This window comes from Stomoxys calcitrans, chromosome 4, assembly GCF_963082655.1.
Source record: "Stomoxys calcitrans chromosome 4, idStoCalc2.1, whole genome shotgun sequence".
NCBI lineage: Eukaryota > Metazoa > Arthropoda > Insecta > Diptera > Muscidae > Stomoxys > Stomoxys calcitrans.
The window spans coordinates 16,406,966-16,431,826 of record NC_081555.1 but is presented as its reverse complement, the minus strand read 5'-3'; the positions used below and the strand labels follow the sequence as shown (position 1 = coordinate 16,431,826).

General features: G+C 36.2%; 1 protein-coding gene across 1 annotated transcript; it reads right to left on the bottom strand.

Moving 5' to 3' along the window:
- Positions 1–263: 263 nt before the first annotated feature.
- On the bottom strand, positions 264–24,861 carry LOC106086014 (SET domain-containing protein SmydA-8). Its single transcript, XM_013250515.2, has 7 exons — positions 24,703–24,861; positions 8,566–8,882; positions 7,930–8,500; positions 7,691–7,863; positions 842–964; positions 573–766; positions 264–498 (listed from the first exon to the last, which is right to left on the bottom strand). The coding sequence occupies exons 1-7, from the start codon at positions 24,718–24,720 to the stop codon at positions 281–283; spliced, it is 1,614 nt and encodes a 537-aa protein (XP_013105969.2). The 5' UTR covers positions 24,721–24,861; the 3' UTR covers positions 264–280.

The window sequence follows — 24,861 nt, the reverse complement described above, 5'->3', positions numbered from 1 at the left end:
GAACCCTTGAATCCTTCACATCATCCACATTTGGTCGTAATCTTATTTCGAAAACTAACATTAAATGAAGTCCAAAAAGGTATACAAATAGCTTAAGCTCCGATATAAACATATTCCCCGATTTTATGACTTGAGCTTTGAGAAGTATATTTTTTGGAGATTTGCCTTTGGAGAGAACTGTTTCCGAAGCTTTTTTTCCGTATATGCCTGACAAGCAAAAAATTGTTATTTTCCACATTTATTTAACAAAATTCTGTAAAAAAACACTGATTTCCTAACATCAGCCTCCCATTTTTTCCAGTGCCTCCTCTGCCGCCAAGGCCATTTGGTATTCGGTGGAGCCCACTGGCTCCATTTTTAAAATCATGGAACTTTCCTTCAGCAAATAGATGACCTCTTTGATGGTCTTTTGAAAGTCACGAGATGAAATCAGCTTTTGCATCATTAAATGTTGGGCCAACACCAGCAAGGGGGCATGCAATTCATACATGATAAGGGCTAAGAAAAGAAAAACAAAAGTTTTATAAACAACAAAACACAGACTAGAAAAATGTTGTCCAAAAAGAAACTACCTCTTAACCTGGTCAACTTGGGCTCCAATATATCCACCACCTTTAGGAAATCTCTGCAATATGTCTGCTTTCTCTTAAGATCCTCCAGTGACAAATTGGGCAGCAGATAGCCCTCAATTTTGCCATATAACTGGCAAAGAGAATATTTAGCGGATAACAGCAAATAGTGATTGGGTCCCAAACTGCCGGAATATCTATGAATTTTAAGTTTTAGGTTATATAAGAATTTTTTTTGGTTTTTTTTCGGGTTTTTTGTGATTTTTTCTTACCTTTTTATGAAATTTTCTAAACCTGGCACATCATGGGGATCTATGGACTCTAGATCATTATTGATCTTATCCAAGAGTTTAACAACCTCCTTATAAGTCAAAGTAAAGGAACATTTATCACATCTAAAAAAAAGGGGTTGGTAGAGGGGTTTCAGAGGTAAATATTTACAATAGGCGATGAGGCTGGGGGGTGAAGTTTTAGAAAAATGACATGCGGCGAAGAAAGAGGGGTTAAATGAGAGAAAACAAGCAAAAGCGTGCTAAGTTCGGCCGGGCCGAATCTTATATACCCTCCACCATGGATCGCATTTGTCGAGTTCTTTTCCCGGCATCTCTTCTTAGGCAAAAAAAAGTAAAAGCGTGCTAAGTTCGGCCGGGCCGAATCTTATATACCCTCCACCATGGATCGCATTTGTCGAGTTCTTTTCCCGGCATCTCTTCTTAGGCAAAAAAGGATATAAGAAAAGATTTGCTCTGCTATTAAAACAATATCAAGATATGGTCCGGTTCGGACCACAATTAAATTATATGTTGGAGACCTGTGTAAAATTTCTGCCAATTCGTATAAGAATTGAGCCCATTGGGGCTCACGAAATAAAATAGAGAGAACGATTTATATGGAATCTGTATCGGGCTATAGACCGATTCAGACCATAATAAACACGTATGTTGATGGTCATGAGAGAATCCGTCGTACAAAATTTCAGGCATATCGGATAATAATTGCGACTTCTAGGGGTCAAGAAGTCAAGACCCCAGATCGGTTTATATGGCAGCTATATCAGGTTATGAACCGATTTGAACCTTATTTGACACAGTTGTTGAAAGAAAAAATAAAATACGTCATGCAAAATTTCAGCCAAATCGGATAGGAATTGCGCCCTCTAGAAGCTCAAGAAGTCAAATCCCCAGATCTGTTTATATGACAGCTATATCAGGTTATGGACCGATTTCAACCATACTTGGCACAGTTGTTGGATATCATAACGAAATACTTGGTGCAAAAATTCGTTCAAATCGGATAAGAATTGTGCCCTCTAGAGGCTCAAGAAGTCAAGACCCAAGATCGGTTTATATGGCAGCTATATCAGTTTATGGACCGATTTAAACCGTACTTGGCACAGTTGTTGGGTATCATAATAAAACACGTCGTGCGAAATTCCATTCCATTCGGATAAGAATTGCGCCCTCTAGAAGCTCAAGAAGTCAAGACCCAAGATCGGTTTATATGGCAGCTATATCAGGTTATGGGCCGATTTGAACCATACTTGGCACAGTTGTTGGATATCATAACAAAACACGTCGTGCAAAATTTCATTCTGATCGGATAAGAATTGCGCACTCTAGAGGCTCAAGAAGTCAAGACCCAAGATCGGTTTATATGGCAGCTATATCAGGTTATGGACCGATTTGAACCATACTTGGCACAGTTGTTGGATATCATAACAAAACACGTCGTGCAAAATTTCATTCTGATCGGATAAGAATTGCGCACGCTAGAGGCTCAAAAGTCAGACCCAAGATCAGTTTATATGGCAGCTATATCAGGTTATGAACCGATTTGAACTATACTTGGCACAGTTGTTGGATATCATAACAAAACACGTCGTGCAAAATTTCATTCCAATCGGATAAGAATTGCGCACTCTAGAGGCTCAAGAAGTCAAGACCCAAGATCGGTTTATATGGCAGCTATATCAAAACATGGACCGATATGGCCCATTTACAATACCAACCGACCTACACTAATAAGAAGTATTTGTGCAAAATTTCATGCGGCTAGATTTACTCCTTCGGAAGTTAGCGTGCTTTCGACAGACAGACCGACGGACGGACGGACATGGCTAGATCGACACAAAATTTCACGACGATCAAGAATATATAAACTTTATGGGGTCTCAGACGAATATTTCGAGTAGTTACAAACAGAATGACGAAATTAGTATACCCCCCATCTTATGGTGGAGGGTATAAAAAAGAACAAAACAAAAATTGGTGGAAAATGCTATGCTATGGCAGAATGAAAATTGCATACACCTAACTTTAGAAATGATGCTTTTAGAAGCCTAAGATCTCAAAAGAGTGAAGTTTTATTTAAAAAAGTTTTGTTTTGGGAAAGCCCCCCCTAGGTGCCTCAAATACATGGTCCTACAGTGGGATATCAGATTCGTATTCAACTCCCAAATACCTTCATATGAGCCCCATATTGCGATGGTCAATAAAGTGATGTGTTTTGGGGAATTGGTAGAATCCCACAAAAATTAGTCAAATTCGAGCTCTACTCCCCAATACCTTTCATTTGAGCTCCACATTGACATGATCGGTAAATATTTCCGATTTAGGGCTATTTTAAAGAGTGAGGTTGTCCCCCAAAATCTTAACCCTGAAAATCAGCATCGTGCTCTACTCTCAAATATCATATTTCAACTTCATCATATTGCCATTGGCCTCAAAATTGGATATCAAATTTGCTTTCAAATCTCAAATACCATTAAGTTAAACCCCTTATTGCAAAAATCAGCATATATATCCGATTTGAGGAGGTGGGCCCTAAAAACTATCAACATTGAAATCCACTCTCTTGAGCTTTAAATTGTCATGGTGAGAAAATATGGCCTATTCGGGAGTTGTAATGGGGGTGGGACGTCCCCTAGACAGTCGGTCCCCAATGCCCCAGATACCTTTCATTTGAGACCCATATTGCAATGATCAGCAAATATACTTCCTATTTGGATGGGGTAATGGGGATGGGGTGGCTCCATAGACTCTTTTTTCACATTCGGATATCCATATGCCATGGTCGCAAATTTGTCCTCTTTGGGGGATGGTTTAGGGGAGGGGCGGCCCCCCAAACACTTGGTCCCACATTGGATATCGGATTCGTATTCTACATATTGCCATGGTCGCAAATTTGTCCTCTTTGGGGGATGGTTTTGGGGAGGGGCGGCCCCCCAAACACTTGATTCCACATTTGTGTATCGGATTCGTATTCTACACTCAAATGAAAGGTCTGTGGGAGCAAAGCATGAATTTGATATCCGAATGTGAAAAAAGAGTCTATGAGGCCACCCCATCCCAATACCATGCCATGCCATGGCCGCAAATTTGTCCTCTTTGGGGGATGGTTTTTAGGAAGGGCGGGCGGCCCCCCAAACACTTGGTCCCACATTTGGATATCGGATTCGTATTCTACTTTCAAATAGCTTTTGTATAAGCCCCATATTGCCATGGTCAGTAAAAAAGTCCTGTTTGGGGGGGTGTTTTGGGAAAGGGGTGGTCCCCCAAATACTTGGTCCCACAATTGGATATCAGATTCGTATTCTATTGGCAAATACCTTTCATTTGAGTACCATATTGTCATGGTCGGTAAAAATGTCCAATTTAGGGGTGTTTTGGGAAAGGGGTGGTCCCCTAGAAACTTGGTCCCACAATTCGATATTAGATGCGTTTCTACTTGCAAATACCTTTCATTTGACTCCCATATTGTCGTGATTGGTCTATATATATATTTGGTAGGTTTTGGGATGGGGCGTCCCCCCTAGGTACCCCATCCCATGGTCGGTAAATATGTCCGATTTAGGGGTGTTTTGGGGGTTGGGGTAGTCCCCTAGAAACTTGGTCCCACAATTCGATATTAGATGCGTTTTCTAATCTTAAATACCTTTCATTTGAGTCTCATATTGTTGTCATTGGTATGTAAATAAATTTGGTAGGTTTTGGGATGGGGCGTCCCCCCTAGGTACTCCATCCGAAATTTGGATACAAAATTTTTATTTTTCGGGTACTGTATTAGAGCACACAATATTTTGCATATTTCGCACCACCCGTCTACGAGAACTGGCGTTTCTGAAAACTAGGCTAAGGGGGAAGGTCCGCCCCCTTCAGATATTAAGAAATGTAGTACCCTATTTTCACCAAGGTATCATTAGGCGCCATCTGTTAAAATTTCAAGAAGATGGGTTTAGACTTTTTGGAGTCTATACGGAGCAGACAAGCAAACAAACACAAATTGATCTTTACACCCTACACCACTACTTTGTTACAGGGTATTATAACTCAGGGCATTTGTTTGTAACACCCAGAAGGAAAAGGGATAGATCCATTGTTGAGTATACCAATCGACTCAGAATCACTTTCTGCTTCGATTTAGCTACGTCTGTCTGTCTGTCCGTCTGTCTGCCATGTTAATTTGTGTACAAACTACAAGTCGCAGTTTTAGTCCGATCGTCTTAAAATTTAGTGTAGGCATGTTTTTTGGCTTATGGACGAAGTCTATTGAATTTGGAAAAAATCGGTTCAGATTTGGATATAGCTTCCATATATATATTCGTCAGATTTGCTGTAATAATGCAATAAAATGGTCATTTGTTAACCGATTGTCTCGAAATTCGGCAGGAAAGATTTTTTCTTGACTCTACACATTATTGGTGAGTTTCATAGAAATCGGTTCAGATTAAGGTATAGCTCCCATATATATGTTCATCCGATTTGCAGTAATAATGCAATAAAAACGTCCTTTGTTTACCGATTCGTTCGAAATTTGGTAGGAAGGATTTTCTTATGACTCTGGACATTACTGGTAAATTTCATAGAAATCGGTTCAGATTTAGATATAGCTGCCATATATGTATATCGCCCGATTTTCACTTCTAGAGCCACTGCAAGCGCATTTTTGGACCAATCTTGCGAAAATTTTTCAAAACTCTTTCCTCGACAACTACCACAATATCGGAGGAGTTTACCCGAAATCGCTTCAGATTCAGATATAGCTCCCATATATATGTTCGTCCGATTTTGAGAAATATTGCAATAAAGCGCTCATTTGTTAACCGATTCGCTCGTTATTTGGCAGGAGGGATTTTCTTAAGACTCTGGACATTACTGGTGAATTTCATAGAAATCGGTTCAGATTTAGATATAGACGTCATATATGTATATTGCCCGATATTCACTTCTAGAGCCACTGCAAGCGCATTTATTGACCAATCTTGCCAAAATTTTGCACAACGCTTTTTTCGACGACTGCAACAGTATTTGGGAAGTTTGATCGAAATCGCTTCAGATTCAGATATAGCTCCCATATATATGGTTGTCCGATTTTGAGAAATATTGCAATTAAGCGCTCATTTGTTAACCGATTCTCTTGTTATTTGGCAGGAGGGATTTTCTTATGACTCTGAACATTACTGGTGAATTTCATAGAAATCGGTTCAGATTTAGATATAGCTGTCATATATGTATATCTCCCAATTTTCACTTCTAGAGCCACTGCAAGCGCATTTTTTTCACCAATCTTCCCAAAACTTTGTATAACGCTTTCCTCGACAACTACCACAATATCGGAGAAGTTTACCCGAAATCGGTTCAGATTTAGATATATATATATCTAAATCGGATCAGATTTAGATATATATATGTTCGTCCGATTTTGAGAAATATTGCAATAAAATGGTCATTTGTCAACTGATCCTTTCAAAGATCGACAGGAAGGATTTTCTCTTGACTCTGGACATTTCTGGTGAATTTTATAGAAATCGGTTCAGATATAGATATAGCTTCCATATATGTATATCGCCCGATTTTCACTTCTAGAGCCACTGCAAGCGCATTTTTTGACCAATTTTGCCTACATTTTGCACAACGCTTTTCTCGTTGACTGTCACAGTATGTGGAAAGTTTGATCGAAATCGCTTCAGATTCAGATATAGCTCCCATATATATGTTCGTCCGATTTGCAGTAATATTGCAATAAAATGGTCATTTGTCAACTGATCCTTTCAAAGTTCGACAGGAAGGATTTTCTCTTGACTCTCGACATTTTTGGTGAATTTCATAGAAATCGGTTCTGATGTAGATATAGCTTCCATATATATATATATATATATATATATATATATATATATATATATATATATATATATATATATATATATATATATATATATATATATATATATATATATTCATTCGATCGGTTAACAAATTGCGGTATCCCCATGCGCGCCCCCATGGGGCCTATGGCACAGTGTCCGGTTATGTCAAAGTACTCATCGACCTCTTATCGAACGCCAGCAATTCCTTCGTCCTCCTCCGTCGGTCATGACCGGCCATAGCACCTTCGCAGTCCGACAACCATCTACCGTGTGCCACCTCGCCACCGACGCCGCCCTGGCCATCCCCTCTACTATGTTCTGTAGCTCGACAAATGGCACGTAGGCAACACCGATGGCTGGTCCGCCCGGCGCAGACGAACCCCCCGCCTGGTGCACTCGTCCGCCCTTTCATTCGGGTCCGGAGCCTATCCAGGTATTCCAAACATACCGCCACGCATGTTGACCTCACCTCGTCCTTGACCTCATTTCGTCCTCGACCTTACCTTGTCCTCGACCTCACCTCGTCCTCGACCCCAAGGCCTTGAGCGCCGCCTTGCTGTCCTATAGGGACCTATAGGGTAGGTGTAGGGTATTATAAAGTCGTTTCCGCCCGACTTTTGTCTTTCCTTACTGGTCTCTATTTGGAAATTATATTTATATTTATTTTTATTTAAAATTTTGACAAAATGTCTAACTGAAAATTTTGAAAAAATTTTTTTGATTTTTTTTTGAAGGATTTTAACCAACTTCTATGGTCATTCCTTACCCAAAGTCGAATGATGAAAGTGTTAAGCTCCACTGAAATCTCTTTAGCTGGAGGTAGCCAATACAACAAGCCATACGAATTCTAGCATTGTGTTGCTTTAGTCTTTAGTTTAAGTTAGTCATGGCATGCTTTATGGTTTTTTTTTTGTTCTTATGCTTCATGAGTCTGATTAGTATGACCTCAAATGACAAACATTTTCATGCAACCTACTTCCATTCGCCTTCCTGCTCCAATGGATTAATGGACCTTATCAAGCCCGTCTTGCATTTTGCACATACAATAGCACTACAATCAGTTCCCAACTCATAGGGATCTGAGCAACGTTTGCAGCAGCACCAAAATAATTTACCAGCTTGCATGAACTCGCGGCGTTTCAAAGTGCCCTAAGCGTTTCATAGAAACAAAAATTAAAAATTTCATCTTCACATCAACCAATCAACAAATCAAACCTGCAATGTGTACGCATAGCTCAGTGTAATGGTCTCATCCTTGCGCACATTCCGGGAAGTTCTTAAAATAATGTCATAAGTCTCGGGATCATCTGTGTGCGCTGTATTGGGACAACAATCGTGAGCCAATAGGAAAGCACTGGGATATAAAGTACGAGCTTTGGCAAAATTTTGACCAATTTCAAAACAATTGACATCCAAAATGCCACAGACAGTATGGATTTCTTCCGTTGAGAACTGTTCGGCCAAATGCCATTTTTCGCGTAAATATGTCACAACATTACTTTCATAATGGCTCCATAGTTCGGAGTTCTTTTTGCGCATTTCCAAATGGGATTCCATGATCATGATGCGTTCGTACAACTCCGGATGCAGTTTCTTTAGCAAAAGTATGCGTACCACTAAAACTAATTCATAGAGATTTTTCACTTGCTCCGGAGAGGCTGTGGGGGTAAGGGGGGCAGCGGCATTTTCTTTTTTGAATAAATCACATTCGGCAGAGGTATGACCTTTTGGGTGGTTATTGCCGCGGCAATTGGGGCCACACATGGGCCAATGGCAGGAGGGACATCTGGAAATGAAAACCAAGGGGGGTTTCAGAAATGGTTTTAGGGGAGGTGTTGTCCTGTAACTCACCTATATTGTGTGATTTTTAATGACACCGGCATATAACATCCCAAACACACCGGATCTGCTGAGACACAAGGTCCTATGGCCAATGCAGGCTCTCTTATTAACACCTCCCCTGGTTTGATATCTCTGTTGGCTACCAAATATCTGCCATAGATCTCTGACATAGCCACTCGATAGGCTTGTTCTGGCTTCTTATCATCCAGTTTTAGATTTTTTAACTGTTCCTCCACTTCGTCTTCATGACTTCCATTTTGGGAATGTTGAGGTTTCTGCTGGTGTTGGTTATTATGATGATGGTGGTTATGTTTCTTTTTGTTTTTCTAAAGAAAATAAAGGATAATAACAGGATAAGTTGGAAAATTTGGGAAAAAACTCGAAAAAAAGGAAACAGCTGTGCAATGGACCAAAATTCAAAAGTACGAGAAGATGGTGTTGAATTAAAAAAAAATATTGACCATATACGACACGGATGTCGAAAAGCCTAACATAAGTCACTGTGTTAAATTTCAGCGAAATCGGATTATAAATGCGCCTTTTATGGGGCCAAGACTTTAAATCGAGATATCGGTCTACATGGCAGCAATATCCAAATCTGGAGCGATTTGGGCCAAATTGCAGAAAATTTGCGAAGAGTCCCAAATTTCGGCGAAATCGTACAATAAATGCGCCTTTTATGGGCCCAAAATCTTAAACCGAGAGATCGGTCTATATGGCAGCTATGTTCAAATCTGGACCGATCTGAGCCAAATTGAAGAACGATATCACAGGGCCTAACACAACTCACTGTCCCAAATTTTGGCAAAATCGGACAATAAATAGGCCTTTTATGGGCCTAAGACCCTAAATCGGCGAATCGGTCTATATGTCAGCTGTATCCAAAACTGGACCGATCTGATCCAAATTGAAGAAGGATAACACAACTCACTGTCCCAAATTTCGGCGAAATCGTACAATAAATGCGCCTTTTATGGGCCCAAAACCTTAAATCGAGAGATCGGTCTATATGGCAGCTATACTCAAATCTGGACCGATCTGAGCCAAATTTAAGAAAGATGTCACAGGGCCTAACACAACTCACTGTCCCAAATTTTGGCAAAATTGGGCAATAAATGGACCTTTTATGGGCCTAAGACCCCAAATCGGCGGAACGGTCTATATGGTAGCTATATCCAAATCTGAACCGATCTGATCCAAATTGAAGAAGGATGTCGAGTGGCTTAACACAATTTATTGTCCCAAATTTCAGCACAATCGGATAATAAATGTGGCTTTTATAAGCCTAAGACCCCAAATCGGCAGATCGGTCTATGTGGCAGCTATATCCAAATCTGAACCGATCTGATCCAAATTGAAGAGGGTTATCGCGTGGCTTAACACAACTCACTGTCCCCTCAATTCAGCACAATCGGATAATAAATGTGGCTTTTATAGGCCTAAGACCCCAAATCGGCGGATCGGTCTATATGGGGGCTATATGAAATTATAGTCCGATATGAGGCCATATGGCCTTTCGCATATAAGACCTTTCACACAGTGTCCAGTTATGACTCCTGGACTTCTAATTGTACTCAATGACCCTTTATCGAGGGTCAACAACTCCCTCGTTCTCTTCTGGTAAATACCTGGCCAGAGTGTCCTGGCAATCTGTCCATCCTCCGAATCTCATTTGTTGCCAATGCAGTGAAGTCCGAGGCCTCATTCAACTCAAACACAGCAACTGGCCACAGGTCCTAGCATACTTCTCCGCATTGAAATTTCCCAGAACACCGGTTTAAGCCAGGAACCTGTTCAGGCTCCTCAAATACTCCCCTACGCACTTGGAGACATTTCTATTCTTCTTCTATCCGAGTCTCCTTTGCAGCCATCGCAATGGCACAGACCTCTGCCTGAAAGATTATGCACTCGTCCGCCAGTCTAACTGACCTACCGAAGTCGTGTGCCTCCGAGTAAATCCCCAGTTCTGTCCCTGACTCCGTCCTGAAGCCGTCAGTGAAGTCCGAGATCTCATTTAACTCGAACACAGCAACTGGCCACAGGTCTGCCTGCCGTGCAGGATCCGCTCCTAGCATACTTGTCTGCATTGCCATTTCCGAGAACACAGGTATGCGTGGGAAACCAGGCCAACACATAGTCATGAGCCAGGAACCTGTTCAGGCTCCTCAAATACTCCCCCACGCATTTCGACCTCATCGTCCTTGAGGGCCGCCATACTCCTTTGTGGGAAAGCAAATCCGGAACCAACTTTCCCATATCGATCTCGGCGACAGATAGTCTGAGACACTTCAATCAGTTGCATTCTCAATGATAACGTGCCTCCTTTTTATAGCCGAGTCCCAACAGCGTTCCGCAATGCGACATCTCATTGGGGAGTACCCAGGCGTTCAGCTTCATAGTCGAACTTGCTAACCTCTGCGCTATGGTGGCGGCTCAGCCTTAAATATATACCTCAAGGGTTGTAAATTCGGCATCGCTTCAGACCTATCTGCGGTGTGGATCTTCACATCCCCCTGATCCCTACGCAGGCCAGTCTCTTTACCTTTGGAAGTGAAGTAACTTGCCTCCTTTTTATAGCCGAGTCCCAACAGCATGCCGCAATGCGACAGCGTTATAGGCGGACATGCTTACCTCTGCGCTACGGTGACGGCACATACCTCAACAGGTTGTATATTCGGTATCGCCTTCAGACCCTCCTGCGGTGTAGATCTAAATGCGCTCCCTACCAATTTTCTTAAATTTAAAATTTTTGGATAATAGCAAAAACTTTTTTAAGGCTTTATGGCTTTCCTTATAATTTCCCCAACTAATTTTTAGTGCATTCTTCGATGGTCTGCTGTGTCACAAATCACTTCCACTTTCTTTTAGGAAAGTGTTTGGCATAATTTTGTTCCTAACCTTTAGTGAACTTTTTCCGTAGAATGTTTGGCATAGTTCCAAATATCTGTGTTAAACCAAAGAAATTCTCATAGTCCGGTTGGTTTGACTTTTTTGTCGTTTGAAAATTTTGACCAAATTTCATCACTGCCATATTCTTATGTGGGAGGGTCCAGGCTTCGATGTTCTTAGCCATTAGGAGGGCAGCATGGTATGCATACAATGTTGCGGGTGTAGCATAAAGACATCATCACGCATTCCCTTTTACTCATAAAAACTTGCGCTTTAATTGAATTGTGTTCGCTACTTTTTTTTTGGGTGACACCAAAGTTTTCCACTGATTCTCACAGAGTTTGCTTAATTATTATGCCTGTACACTTTCCAAAGATGCGATGCTATTAAAATCTCATTTAAAGTGTGCACGGGCAGATAAAAATGTGTGGGGGCGAAAGAAACATGAGGAACAGGGTTGCCATCAGAAAAATAAAAAAAAACTTGCTAAAATTTCAAACAAGAAAATGTTTCTAAAATTTGTTTTTTCATGAGAAATATTTTTTAAATTGTTATTTCATAAGAAATATTTTTCAATTTTTAGTCAAAATTCCATTTCTATAGGAAATTTTGCCAAAATTTGATTTTCAAAGAAAAATTTTAAAAATTCAATCTCTGAAAATTTTTGTTAAAACTTTATCTATTAAACAATTTTGTTAAAATTTAAGTACTATAGAAAAATTTTGAAAAATTGTTATTTTTTAAGAAAATTTTTTTAAATTTTTTTTATACAAAAATTTTTTAGAAAATTTTGCTACAATTTCATTTTTATAGAAAGTTTTCTCAAAATTCTTTTTCAATAGATTTTTTTTTTTTGTAGAAACAGAAAAAATTTTTTCTAATTTTTTTTTTAGAAAATTTTTTCAAAATTTTACTTCTATAGAAAATTTTTTCAAAAATTTATTTCTTAGAAAATTTTGTCAACATTTTATTTCTGTACAAAATTTTTTTTTTTCTACAAAAATTTTTTAAGTATTTTTTTCAAAATTTTTTAGAAAATTTTTGCTAAAAATTTAATTTTCATAGAAAGTATTCTCAAAATTCTATTTCAATAGAAAAATTTAAAAAATTATTTTTTTTTGTAGAAAAAGAAAAAAATTTCTACTAAATTTTTTTTAGAAAATTTTTTCAAAATTTTATTAGAAAATTTTTTCAAAATTTTATTAGAAAATTTTTTCAAAATTTTACTTCTATAGAAAATTTTGTCAAAATTTTATTTCTATAGAAAATTTTGTCAAAATTTTATTTCTATAGAAAATTTTGTCAAAATTTTATATCTATAGAAAATTTTGTCAAAATTTTATTTCTATAGAAAATTTTGTCAAAATTTTATTTCTATAGAAAATTTTGTCAAAATTTTATTTCTATAAAAAATTTTGTCAAAATTTTATTTGTATAGAAAATTTTGTCAAAATTTTAAAAATTCAATTAAACACACAAATCGAAATTAAAAAAAAAAAAAATAATAATAAAAAAAAAAACAGTTTTTGTTTTCCCCTTGGCGAGCTAGAGCTCTAAACGTTTTTTTTAAACATACATACATAAAAAATAAAGTACACAAAACATTGCTTTTGGCGTCGAAAAACTTATTTTTTTAAATTAAAATGAATTACACACGCGAAATTATAAGCAATTTCAGCGAAATTAAAAATGAAATTATGAATTATCCTTTTTCAATACTTCATATAAATATAAGATCATTGCGAAAAAACTTTAACACTTTATTGGCCCAAACGAAAAATATTCTTAGTAAAACACGACTAATAATATTAACAGAAATAAATATAACAAGAGATGAAAACACTTTTTATGAAATCGAAGGCTTCGACTCTATATTTTTAAATAGAGAGGGAAGAGGAGGAGGAGGGATTGCTGTTTATATTAATGAGAACACAGAATACCAACAAGTACAAATTCATATGAACACAGCAGAGTCTTTGAGAATAGACATCACTGTTGCACAAAACAAAAACATTACCATCATACCAATCTATCGACCACCAAAGCTTAGCATCAAACAGTTCCTAAAAGAATTGGATGAACACATTAACAATGTAAACAAAAAACACGAGCTGATAGTTTTGGGAGATATTAACATCGATATTAAAAAAAACAACACTACGACAATTAACTACCTTGGATTGCTCTCTTCGCACGGTCTGCAATGTATGATCAAAGAGACAACAAGAGAAGACACAAATAAAAGAACCAATACATGTATAGATCATCTCTTTATAAGATGTAATAGAAAAAGAGAAAGGGCATATGCAGCCATAATAAACACAGCAATAGCCGATCACTATGCAATAATGGGATGCTTGGATCATATAAACGAAAAAATTAAAATAAGCAAAGGAGACAATGCACAGGGTAATACAAAAGTTAAACTAAATAATAGAAAAGTTAACCAATTGGTTAAAGATACAGACTGGAAAATGATAATAGACCAAACAAACAACGCCAATGACTTATTTAACAAAATTTATACGAAATTCGAAGAAATATATAAAAAGTGCGAATACACTGTAAAAAACCAAATTAAAAAACGAAATCCGCATCCGTGGTTAAACAACGAAATACTTAAATGTTGCGAAATACGGGATAAATTACACAAAAAATGGTTGAAGAACAAAAACAACAAAAGTAATGAAAATATATATAAAACCTTCAATAATAAACTAAATAAAATGATAATCTATTCAAAAAATCAATACAATTACAATCAATTTTTGCAAAATAAAAACAACATACGCGGAACATGGCAAATTATAAATAAAATAACAGGTAAAAAAATTCAAAATATAGATGAAACTATTAAGAAAAATTTTTCAACCGAAAATACTAAAGAACTAACAGAAGAATTTGCCACTACACTTGAAAAAAATGTGAATAAAATAATTCACATTTGCCCTATAAAAACCAGCCCAAGTCTAAGTACCAGCTTAAGTAATACCATATTCGTTGAAGAAGCCAGCGAAGAAGAGGTGTATAATATATTGAAAACACTAAACGAAAGGAAAAGTGCAGGGATTGATAGCGTGAGGGCTGTGGATTTAAAAGCAGGTGCGGGATATCTCACACCAATTATTACCGAATTCATAAACAGAAGCCTTAATAACTCAATTGTTCCCGATCTCTTAAAAACTTCAATAGTACGGCCAATATACAAGAACGGTAGTAAAGCTGACTTTAACAACTATAGACCTATTTCTATTCTATCTGTTATAGAAAAGGTATTAGAAGAAATCATGGTGAGACGACTAACTAGCTTCCTGAAGAGATATAAAGTATTAAGCGATAACCAGTATGGATTCCAAAAGGAAAAGAATATAAATCAGCTTCTCGGATATTTCTCTAACTGCATTAATAGAAATCTTGATAATAAAAACCATTGCCTTGTTTTATTTATAGATTTTAGCAAAGCATTCGACACCCTGTCACATACCCAGCTACTGAACACATTAGAAAAATCTGGAGTAAGAGGCAATTGCCTAAACTGGTTCAAAAGTTATCTGAACTGCAGAAAGTATCGGGTAAAAATAGATAATACGATGAGCAGTCACATAACAACAAGCTACGGAGTACCGCAGGGTTCGAAATTGGGTCCAATACTCTATATTATCTATACAAACGAAATGGTGAAATTACTGAATAATAGCGAAATGTTCTCATATGCGGACGACACTGCAATAGTCGTTGCACACAAAGACGTAAAAGAGGCAGAAAAAGTTATGCAATCTGAGTTTAATGCAGTATGTAAATGGTGCCACGACAATGGCCTTATAATAAACTCCAGCAAAACAAAAATAATGCACATTAGACCTCGACACATTCCGCATGCAGATATTGAGATAATCTTTCACGATTTTAACTGTCTACATCAAACACAACTGAGCGGCAGTGACGATTATTGTACAACAAAGATTGAACTAGTTCCTACATATAAATATTTGGGAGTGCACCTAGACCATAATTTCAAATGGAAAGTACAAATCGAACAACTTACCAAAAAACTACGAAGGTCCATGTTTGCTCTATACCATCTAAGCAACTGCTCACCATACTATGTCTTAAAGCAAGCCTATTTCTCTCTAGTCGAATCACAATTACGACATGGAATTACGGCTTGGGGCAAGTCAAAGCAATGTAGGCTGCTTCAAAAGTACCAAAACCGACTTGTAAAATTCCTGTATAAAAACAACAAAACCATACAAACCAACCAAAACGCGCCAATGGATCATAATCTCTTTAAATTACTTGGCATCCTTAACATTGAAGGCATATACAACGCGACTATATGTCGTGAATTCTACAACTCTGATTTTTTAAAACACATACAACACACAAGAAACACCCGAAGTAGGCTCAATGGAAAATATCATATACCAAGACACAACAACGACTACGGCAAACTCTCACTCATCACAACTCTACCAACTCTGCTAAATAAATTACCATTAGACATATTAAATACGAACAATAATGCAATAAGAATGAATATGGTCAAGAAATACCTACTATCATACTAAAAATTAAAAATTAATGAATTAAAATGTTAAAAAGTATTGTTATTAGTACAATTTTTGAGAAAAATGTAATTAGTAAAATCTTGAAATTTATTATTATTTTGTTATAAATATTACAGCTTGGCTAAGATCTCATCCTGCAGACAAACCGAATGGTTTCGTGGGAACTTAATTTTTTAAAACCAAAATGTAAGAAAATAAGAAAATGATAAAAATAAAAAAAAAAAATCTAAAAAAAAAAAAAAAAAAAAAAAAAAAAAAAATAGAAAATTTTGTCAAAATTTTATTTCTATTGAAAATTTTGTCAAAATTTTATTTCTATAGAAAATTTTGTCAAAATTTTATTTCTATAGAAAATTTTGTCAAAATTTTATTTCTATAGAAAATTTTGTCAAAATTTTATTTCTATAGAAAATTTTGTCAAAATGTTATTTCTATAGAAAATTTTGTCAAAATTTTATTTCTATAGAAAATTTTGTCAAAATTTTATTTCTATAGAAAATTTTGTCAAAATTTTATTTCCATAGAAAATTTTGTCAAATCTTTTATTCTACAGAAAATTTTGTCTAAATTTTATTTCTTAGAAAATTTTGTCAAAATTTTATTTTCATAAAAAATTTTGTCAAAACTTCAATTCCACAGAAAATTTTGTCAAAATTTTATTTCTATAGAAAATTTTGTCAAAATTTTATTTCTACAGAAAATTGTGTCAAAATTTTATTTCTACAGAAAATTTTGTCAAAATTTTACTTCTATAGAAAATTTCTTCAAAAATCTATTTCCTAGAAAATTTTTTTAAAAATTTTATTTCTATAGAAAATTTTGTCAAAATTTTATTTCTATAGAAAATTTTGTCAAAATTTTATTTCTATAAAAATGTTGTCAAAATTTTATTTCTATAGAAAATTTTGTCAAAATTTTATTTCTATAGAAAATTTTGTCAAAATTTTATTTCTGTAGAATTTTTTTTAAAAATTTTGTTTTAATAGAAAATCTTGTCAAAATTTTATTTCTGCAGAATTTTTTTTAAAAATTTTGTTTTTAAAGAAAATTTTGTCAAAATTTTATTTTTATAGAAAATTTTGTCAAAATTTTATTTTCATAAAAATTTTTGTCAAAACTTCAATTCTACAGAAAATTTTGTCAAAATTTTATTTCTATAGAAAATTTTGTCAAAATTTTATTTCTATAGAAAATTTTGTCAAAATTTTATTTCTATAGAAAATTTTGTCAAAATTTTATTTCTATAGAAAATTTTGTCAAAATTTTATTTCCATAGAAAATTTTGTCAAAATTTTATTTCTACAGAAAATTGTGTCAAAATTTTATTTCTACAGAAAATTATGTCAAAATTTTATTTCTATAGAAAATTTTTTAAAATTTTTATTTCTATAGAAAATTTTGTCAAAATTTTATTTCTATAGAAAATTTTGTCAAAATTTTATTTCTATAGAAAATTTTGTCAAAATTTTATTTCTATAGAAAATTTTGTCAAAATTTTATTTCTATAGAAAATTTTGTCAAAATTTTATTTCTATAGAAAATTTTGTCAAAATTTTATTTCTATAGAAAATTTTGTCAAAATTTTATTTTTATAGAAATGTTGTCTAAATTTTATTTCTAAGAAAATTTTGTCTAAATTTTATTTCTATAGAAAATTTTGTCAAAATTTTATTTCTATAGAAAATTTTGTCAAAATTTTATTTCTATAGAAAATTTTGTCAAAATTTTATTTCTATAGAAATTTTGTCATTTTTATTTCTTTAGCAAATTCACCTTCATATTATTTTTGTGAAATCTGTATTTTTTTAAAACTTTTTCCATTGAAAATTTTTTCAATATCTTATAACTCAAAAAATGTTTATCAACTTTTTTCTCTACAATGGCAACCCTGCCCAAGTAAGGCAATGCCTTCATGAATCAGTTCAACAACAGGTGTCTTCCTGTCTTTTAGCATATACGGTGGTGATGGTTCTATGAAGGCACGGCGTTGTGGTTGAAATCTAAGGGGATTGTCCCAATTCGGCATGTATTGTATGAAGGCTTATTACCACTCTTAAAAAAAAATAAAAACAAAAAACAACAGCAGCAGCAACAGCATCGCCAGACTCTTGACAATGGTAGACACATGTTATTGGCTGCTGACTGGCAGCAGCAAAACAAGACGCGTCAATAGATAAATCTTGTCATGCTGCCGTGTTCAACAACCAATTTGCCCTTTTGGTGTTGATGGTAATGCTGATGTTGCTACTGCTGCTGTGGAAGAGTCTAACTTGGCTTGCCGGCTGGCAGGCTGGCTGGCTGTTGCTCCTTTGCCTCGCTAATTATTTTCACAAATTGCGGTTGCTGAGCACGCACCGATGCCAGCGAATGTCGAAGCTAATGCGGATATTTATAAATGTTTGGCACGCGCATCTCGGATAGTTTTCTTGCCTTTGTCGTTTGAAACGCCCGTTCGCTGGTTTGTTGGCACTCTTTGAGGTTGTTTTGATTGCAGTGAATAACCTGCGTGTGTGTGTGTGTGTGTGTGCGTGTCTATGCTGATGTCTCAGAAAATTGATTTCATTGGAGTCGGGTAAACATGAGGCTTTAGGGAAGATGAAAGCCAACAAGAAAATTTATAGGCATGTAAATTGGCAATGTTGCTAAAATTGCCAAAGTCTTAGGTGCTATCATCACGAATCAAAATGGATTTATTAGCGGGTTAATTGCAATGCGTGAAAATGAGTGGCAGGGTGCCAGCATGCAATGGCAATAGGGCATGAAACAAAACAACAGCAAAGAGAAGTTTTTGATTTAAGATTTATTTTATCATTTAAAGGAGTCTGACAAGTGGAGAAGTTAGTCAACGCTTATGGCACAAGGCAATCATGTGGGCTATGAGAGAAAGTTAAGAAAAATATTTTTATGAACCTGAGGAATTGTGAGAAAATTTTCTGTTAAAAATATTAATGAAAACATTTTCTATAAAAATAAAATTTTAACAAAATTTTCCAATTTGATTTGATTAAAAAAAAAAAAACTAAATGATGTCTATTTAATAGGTAGTCATATGGTGTGGTTGTTGTCTAGGAATGGCTATTCATAGACAACCACCACATGATGATCCACCCTAAGTGAGTAGCACTAACATTTAAATTAGCGCCATCTGGCAGTCTTCAATTGAGTTTATTTGATCCAATTGGATTTAGTTGATCATATTAAAAACAGTCAGTAGATGGCGCTTATTTGGAGAAGCCAACATGAACAGAGAGAGGACAGAAAGGGGCAAAATTTAATCCTTATCCTTCCCCTTACCCTAATGACTGACTCGGAGATGGATAGGATGATTTAAGCAAAATTTTGTTTGCACACTTATTTACAGCGACCTAAAAACAAAAAATTTGGTATCAAATTCTGGGGTGGGATGCCTAGGAGGGCCGCCCATCCTCATAGCCCGGCAAACGGATTTAAAGACCAATCACTACAATATGAGAAGCAAATTAAAAATATTTGAGAGTAGAGAGCGAATCTGATATCCAATTGCGGAACTAAGTGTTTCGTGGGTCACCCCACCCCCATAAAACCTCTCAAAACGGACATATTTACCGACCATGGCTATATGGATCTTAAATGAAATGTCTTTCGGAAAAGAGCACGAAATTGGCTTCACTTTTGGGATCAAGTCCAAGATCCACTGCACCTCAAAAAGGTATTTTACTGACCATTGCAATGTGGGGTTTAAATAAGGGGTTATTGAGTGTAGAAAAATCCATAGGAAAATTGGAAAAATTTAGAGTACTCCGCTCCAACATAGCATAATCGGGTGCAGCAGAGAGGGCCGGGCTCAGCTAGTTCTGAACTGATTTTCTTGAAATTTTCACAAATGGTGCTTTATGGGACCGTGGTGAAAATAGGCTACCTCATGTTTTGATATCTGAAGGGGGAGCGGACCCTCCCCCTACCCTGATTTTCAGAAATGCCAAATCTCGGAGATGGGTGGTGCGATTTTAGCAAAATTTTGTACTTGTACATGGGAGGGCCGCCCCACTCCCTACCAAATATATGAATCTGATATCCAAATGTGGGACCAAGTGTTTGGCGGGCTGACCCTCCCCAAAAACACTACCCCAAGAGGACAAATTTACGACCATAGCAATATGAGTCTCATATGAAAGGTCTTTGGGAGTAAAGCACGAATCTGATATCAATATTCGGGAAAAAGTGTCTATGGGAACACCCTACCTCCATAACACTAACCAAATAGGACGTATTTACTGACCATTACAATATGGGGCTCAAATAAATGGTATTTTAGAGTAGAACACGAAACTGATATATATTTGGTTGCCCAAAAAGTAATTGCGGATTTTTTAAAACTTAGAATGAACTTTCATCAAGTATACTTTTTTTACACTTTTTTTTCTAAAGCAAGCTAAAAGTAGCAGCTGATAACTGACAGAAGAAAGAATGCAATTACAGAGTCACAAGCTGTGAAAAAAATTGTCAACGCCGACTATATGAAAAATCCGCAATTACTTTTTGGGCAACCCAATATTTTCAGGACCAAGTCACCCATTGGCCGCCCCATCCCCCAAAACAGCCTCCAAACCGAACATGTTTGCCGACTATGGAAATATGGGCTTTCAAACGAGTTCGACCGCTATCGTGATTTCGACAGGTGGACGGACATGGCTAGTTCGAATCAGAATTTCGAGACGATCAGGAATATATGTAATTTATGGGGTCCTAGATCAATATTTCTAGGTGTTACAAACGGAATGACTAGATTAGTATACACCTATCCTATGGTGGTGGGTATAAAAACATATACCGCCTTTAAGTAAATAATTTTCTTGAGTGGCAACACTGGTCCCAAAACGTGTGCAAAATTTCATCAAAATCGGTTAAGATTTAGACTTATTCCCCAAAAAGTAATTGCGGATTTTTTTAAAAAAGAGTAAATGCATTTTTAACAAAACTTAGAATGAACTTTAATCAAATATACTTTTTTTACACTTTTTTTCTAAAGAAACTAAAAGTCACAGCTGATAACTGACAGAAGAAAGAATGCAATTACAGAGTCACAAGCTGTGAAAAAATTTGTCAACGCCGACTATATGAAAAATCCGCAATTACTTTACTTGCAACGCATCGAAATATCCATTTACGACCCTATAAATTAAATATAATCTTGATCGTCGTAAAAATCTAAGACCATCTAGCTATGTCCTTCCGTCTGTACGTCAGTCCATCCGTTCGTCTGCAAGTCGGTCTGTCCGTCCGTCTGTCTGTTGAAATCATGCTACAGTAGAGGTGGCAAAATATTGATGACACTATCGATACTATCGATATTTAATTTTTTGACTGAATATCGATTGTTATTTTTCCAATGGATGCTATCGCAAACTAAACAGAAATAAGCAATCCAACACTGAATGTATCCTTTAAGATATATTGCGCCTATAGAGGGCGCAATTTTCATTCAATTATACTGACATCTTGTGCAATGATTTCTCTCATGACTTCCAACTGACTTTATTAACCTTGGTTTTATTTGGTCTGTATATTGACAATGCTTCTCTATCAGATCGATAGGAGATCGATCTCCTGATTTTTACTTCTCATTTTCGATTGAAATAAAGGTGATCGCAAATTAACGATAGTATGGATACTATCGATATTTATTGTTAAAACTATAGAAAATATCGAATGTTTCGTTTATCGATAGTTTCCCACCACTACGCTACAGTCTTTAAAAATAGAGATATTGGGCTCAAACTTTGCACAGATTCTTTTTTTGTCCATAGGGAGGTTTAGATCGAAAATGGGCTATATAGGACCATATCTTAATATAGCTCCCATATAGACCGATCCGCCGATTTAAGGTCTTAGGCCCATAAAAGCAACATTTATTATCCGATTTTGCAGAAATTTGGGACAGTGAGTTGTGTCAGACCTTTCAACATTTTTGTTCAATTTGGGCCAGATCGGTCCAGATTTGGATATAGCTTCCATATAGACCGATCTCTCTATTTAAGGTCTTGGGCCCATAAAAGGCACATTTATTGTCCGATGTCACTGAAATTTGGGACTGTGAGTTAAGTTAGACCCCTCGACATCTCTCTGTAATAAGGTCCAGATCGGTTCAGATTTGGATGTAGCTGCCATATAGACCGATTTCTAGATTTAAGGTCTTGAGTCGATAAAAAAGCGCATTTATTGTCCGATGTCACTGAAATTTGGGACAGTGAGTTATGTTAGGCCCCTCGACAGTTGTCTGCTAATTGGCCCAGATCGGTCCAGATTTGGATATAGCTGCCATATAGACCGATCTCTCGATTTAAAGCCTTGGGCCCATAAAAGGCGCATTTATTGTCCAATGTCGCCAAAATTTGGGACAGTGAGTTAAGTTAGACCCCTCGACATATTTCTGCAATATGGCTCAGATCGGTTCAGATTTGGATATAGCTGCCATATAGACCAATCTCTCGTTACAAGGTTTTGGGCCCATAAAAGGCGCATTTATTGTCCAATTTCGTCGAAATTTGGGAGAGTGTGTTGTGTTAGGCCCCTCGACATCTTTCTGCAATATGGCTCAAATCGGTCCAGATTTGAATATAGCTGCCATATAGACCGACCTCTCGTTACAAGGTTTTGGGCCCATAAAAGGCGCATTTATTGTCCAATTTCGTCGAAATTTGGGAGAGTGTGTTGTGTTAGGCCCCTGGACATCTTTCTGCAATTTGGTTTAGATCGGTCGAGATTTGCATATAGCTGTCATATAGACCGATCTCTCGATACAAGGTTTTGGGCCCATAAAAGGCGCATTTATTGTCCAATTTCGACGAAATTTGGGAGAGTGTGTTGAGTTAGGCCCTTTGACATATTTCTGCAATTTGGCAGAGATAGGTCCAGATTTGAATATAGCTGCCATTGAGACCGATCTCTCGATTTAAGATCTTGGGCCCATAAAAGACGCATTTATCCTCCGATTTTTCCAAAATTCGGGACACTGAGTTGTCTTAGGCCCTTGGACAGCCCTCTTTAATTTGGCCCAGATCGGTTCAGATTTGAATATAGCTGCCATATAGACCGATCTCTCGGTACAAGGTTTTGGGCCCATAAAAGGCGCATTTATTGTCCAATTTCGCCGAAATTTGGGACGATGAGTTGTGTTAGGCCATTCAACATCCTTCTTCAATTTGGTTCAGATCGGTTCAGATTTGGTTATAGCTGCCATATAGACCGATCTCGCGATTTAAGGTCTTGGGCCCATAAAAGGCGCATTTATTATCCGATGTCGCCGAAATTTGGGAGAGTGTGTTGTGTTAGGCCCTTCGACATCCTTCTTTTATTTGGTCCAGATCGGTCCAGATTTGGTTATAGCTGCCCATAAAAGACGCATTTATTGTCCGATTTTTCCAAATTTCGGGACAATGAGTTATGTTAGGCCTGTTTACTTGATAAACATGGGTTCTTTATTGAAAGTAGTACGTAGACTGGGTAATGTAGGGTATTGTTTAGTCGGCTCCGCCCTTCTTCTGCTTTTTCTTGTTGGGTGCAGCAGTTTGTAGCAGTCTGCCGCCAGTTTTTGATTTCATAGCCTGCAACATATTCTGCTCATGATAGCTCTCTATCATAGTTTGTCTCCCACGGTTTTGGACAGCAGACATATAATAGAGAAAATATGTTCACATTTTGATGGAAATTTTTGCACACGGCGGAAATTGACACAATTTTTGTTCATTAGAAAAAGATTTGGAAACAACAGCTATATGTTGAATTTATTTATTTTTTAATTTCCTTATATGAATTATTTTTTTTTTTTCAATTTTTCATTACCACTTTAGCTTATACAAGTGGCGTCCCCCCATTAAACCACTAATTGCTTTACTCATTGGCTTCTTTAATTTGAAATGACAAAAATTGTCTTTGAGTATTTCCTACCTTCAAAACTGTCAAATTTGAAGAAAACTGTCAAAAAGAAATTTCTAACAAATAATCGTATTCAACATGTGGCAGCTGTAGCTGAAAGTCCCAGACAATGTTGGCACAGTGTTCACAAGGCAACGAATAGAAAAATCAAAAAAAAGAACATTAAAATAAAATTTCAAGAATGCAATTGCATCGAATGAGTCTCATTTATAGACATTTAAAAGCCAATATGAGCAACCATAATTTTTCATTTTTGTTTTTTGTAAGGCAAGGGACAAGTATTTAAATTTTTCCTTATTTCTTTAGAGGGAAAGGGGAAAGTTTTTAAATAAGACCCCCAAAGAAAAGCACTAGAGACTCGTTCTCTAGCATTGGCTATTTAATGCATAAAACTTATAAATAAACAGCCATGTATAATAAACAGAGAGGCTAGACATCACACCGCTCTACTTCCTGCCCGCATCCCAAAAAACCGAGAAACGCATTTTGAACACCAAAAATGCATTCACGCATAAAATTCAAAACGACAAAGATGATGAACATTCAAAATGTAATTCTTAGACATGTTGATCTCGATCTTGGTCAAGACAGATAAAAAAATGTTCCATTTTTGTTAACAGTTTTTTTTTTTTTTTTTTTTTTTTGAAAATATTTCCTCTGGCCATTCATTTTCAATTTGTCATATGGTCAAACCACAAACTGAGTGTTATTGAAATTTATGAGAAATTTTCTAAGGCACTTTTGCATTTCATTCATATTTTTACGTTTAATTTACATTTTTCTTATTCGGCATAATTTAAAACGTTTTTACACTTCACTTGTTAATGTTCACAGAAAATTTTTAAATTTGGTTTCTTTTTTTTTAGTTATCGTCGTTTATAAAAAAAATTATTTATAGTAGCGTTTGAGGCCTTACGATGGCCGTTTGGTCTCG

Excerpts from the sequence above, each read along its gene's own strand:
- LOC106086014 (XM_013250515.2), bottom strand. Across the intron at positions 7,864-7,929 it reads GCTATGCGTACACATTGCAG|GGCACTTTGAAACGCCGCGA; the intron begins GTTTGATTTGTT and ends TGAAACGCTTAG. Across the intron at positions 965-7,690 it reads GAGCAGGAAGGCGAATGGAA|ATGTGATAAATGTTCCTTTA; the intron begins GTAGGTTGCATG and ends CCTTTTTTTTAG.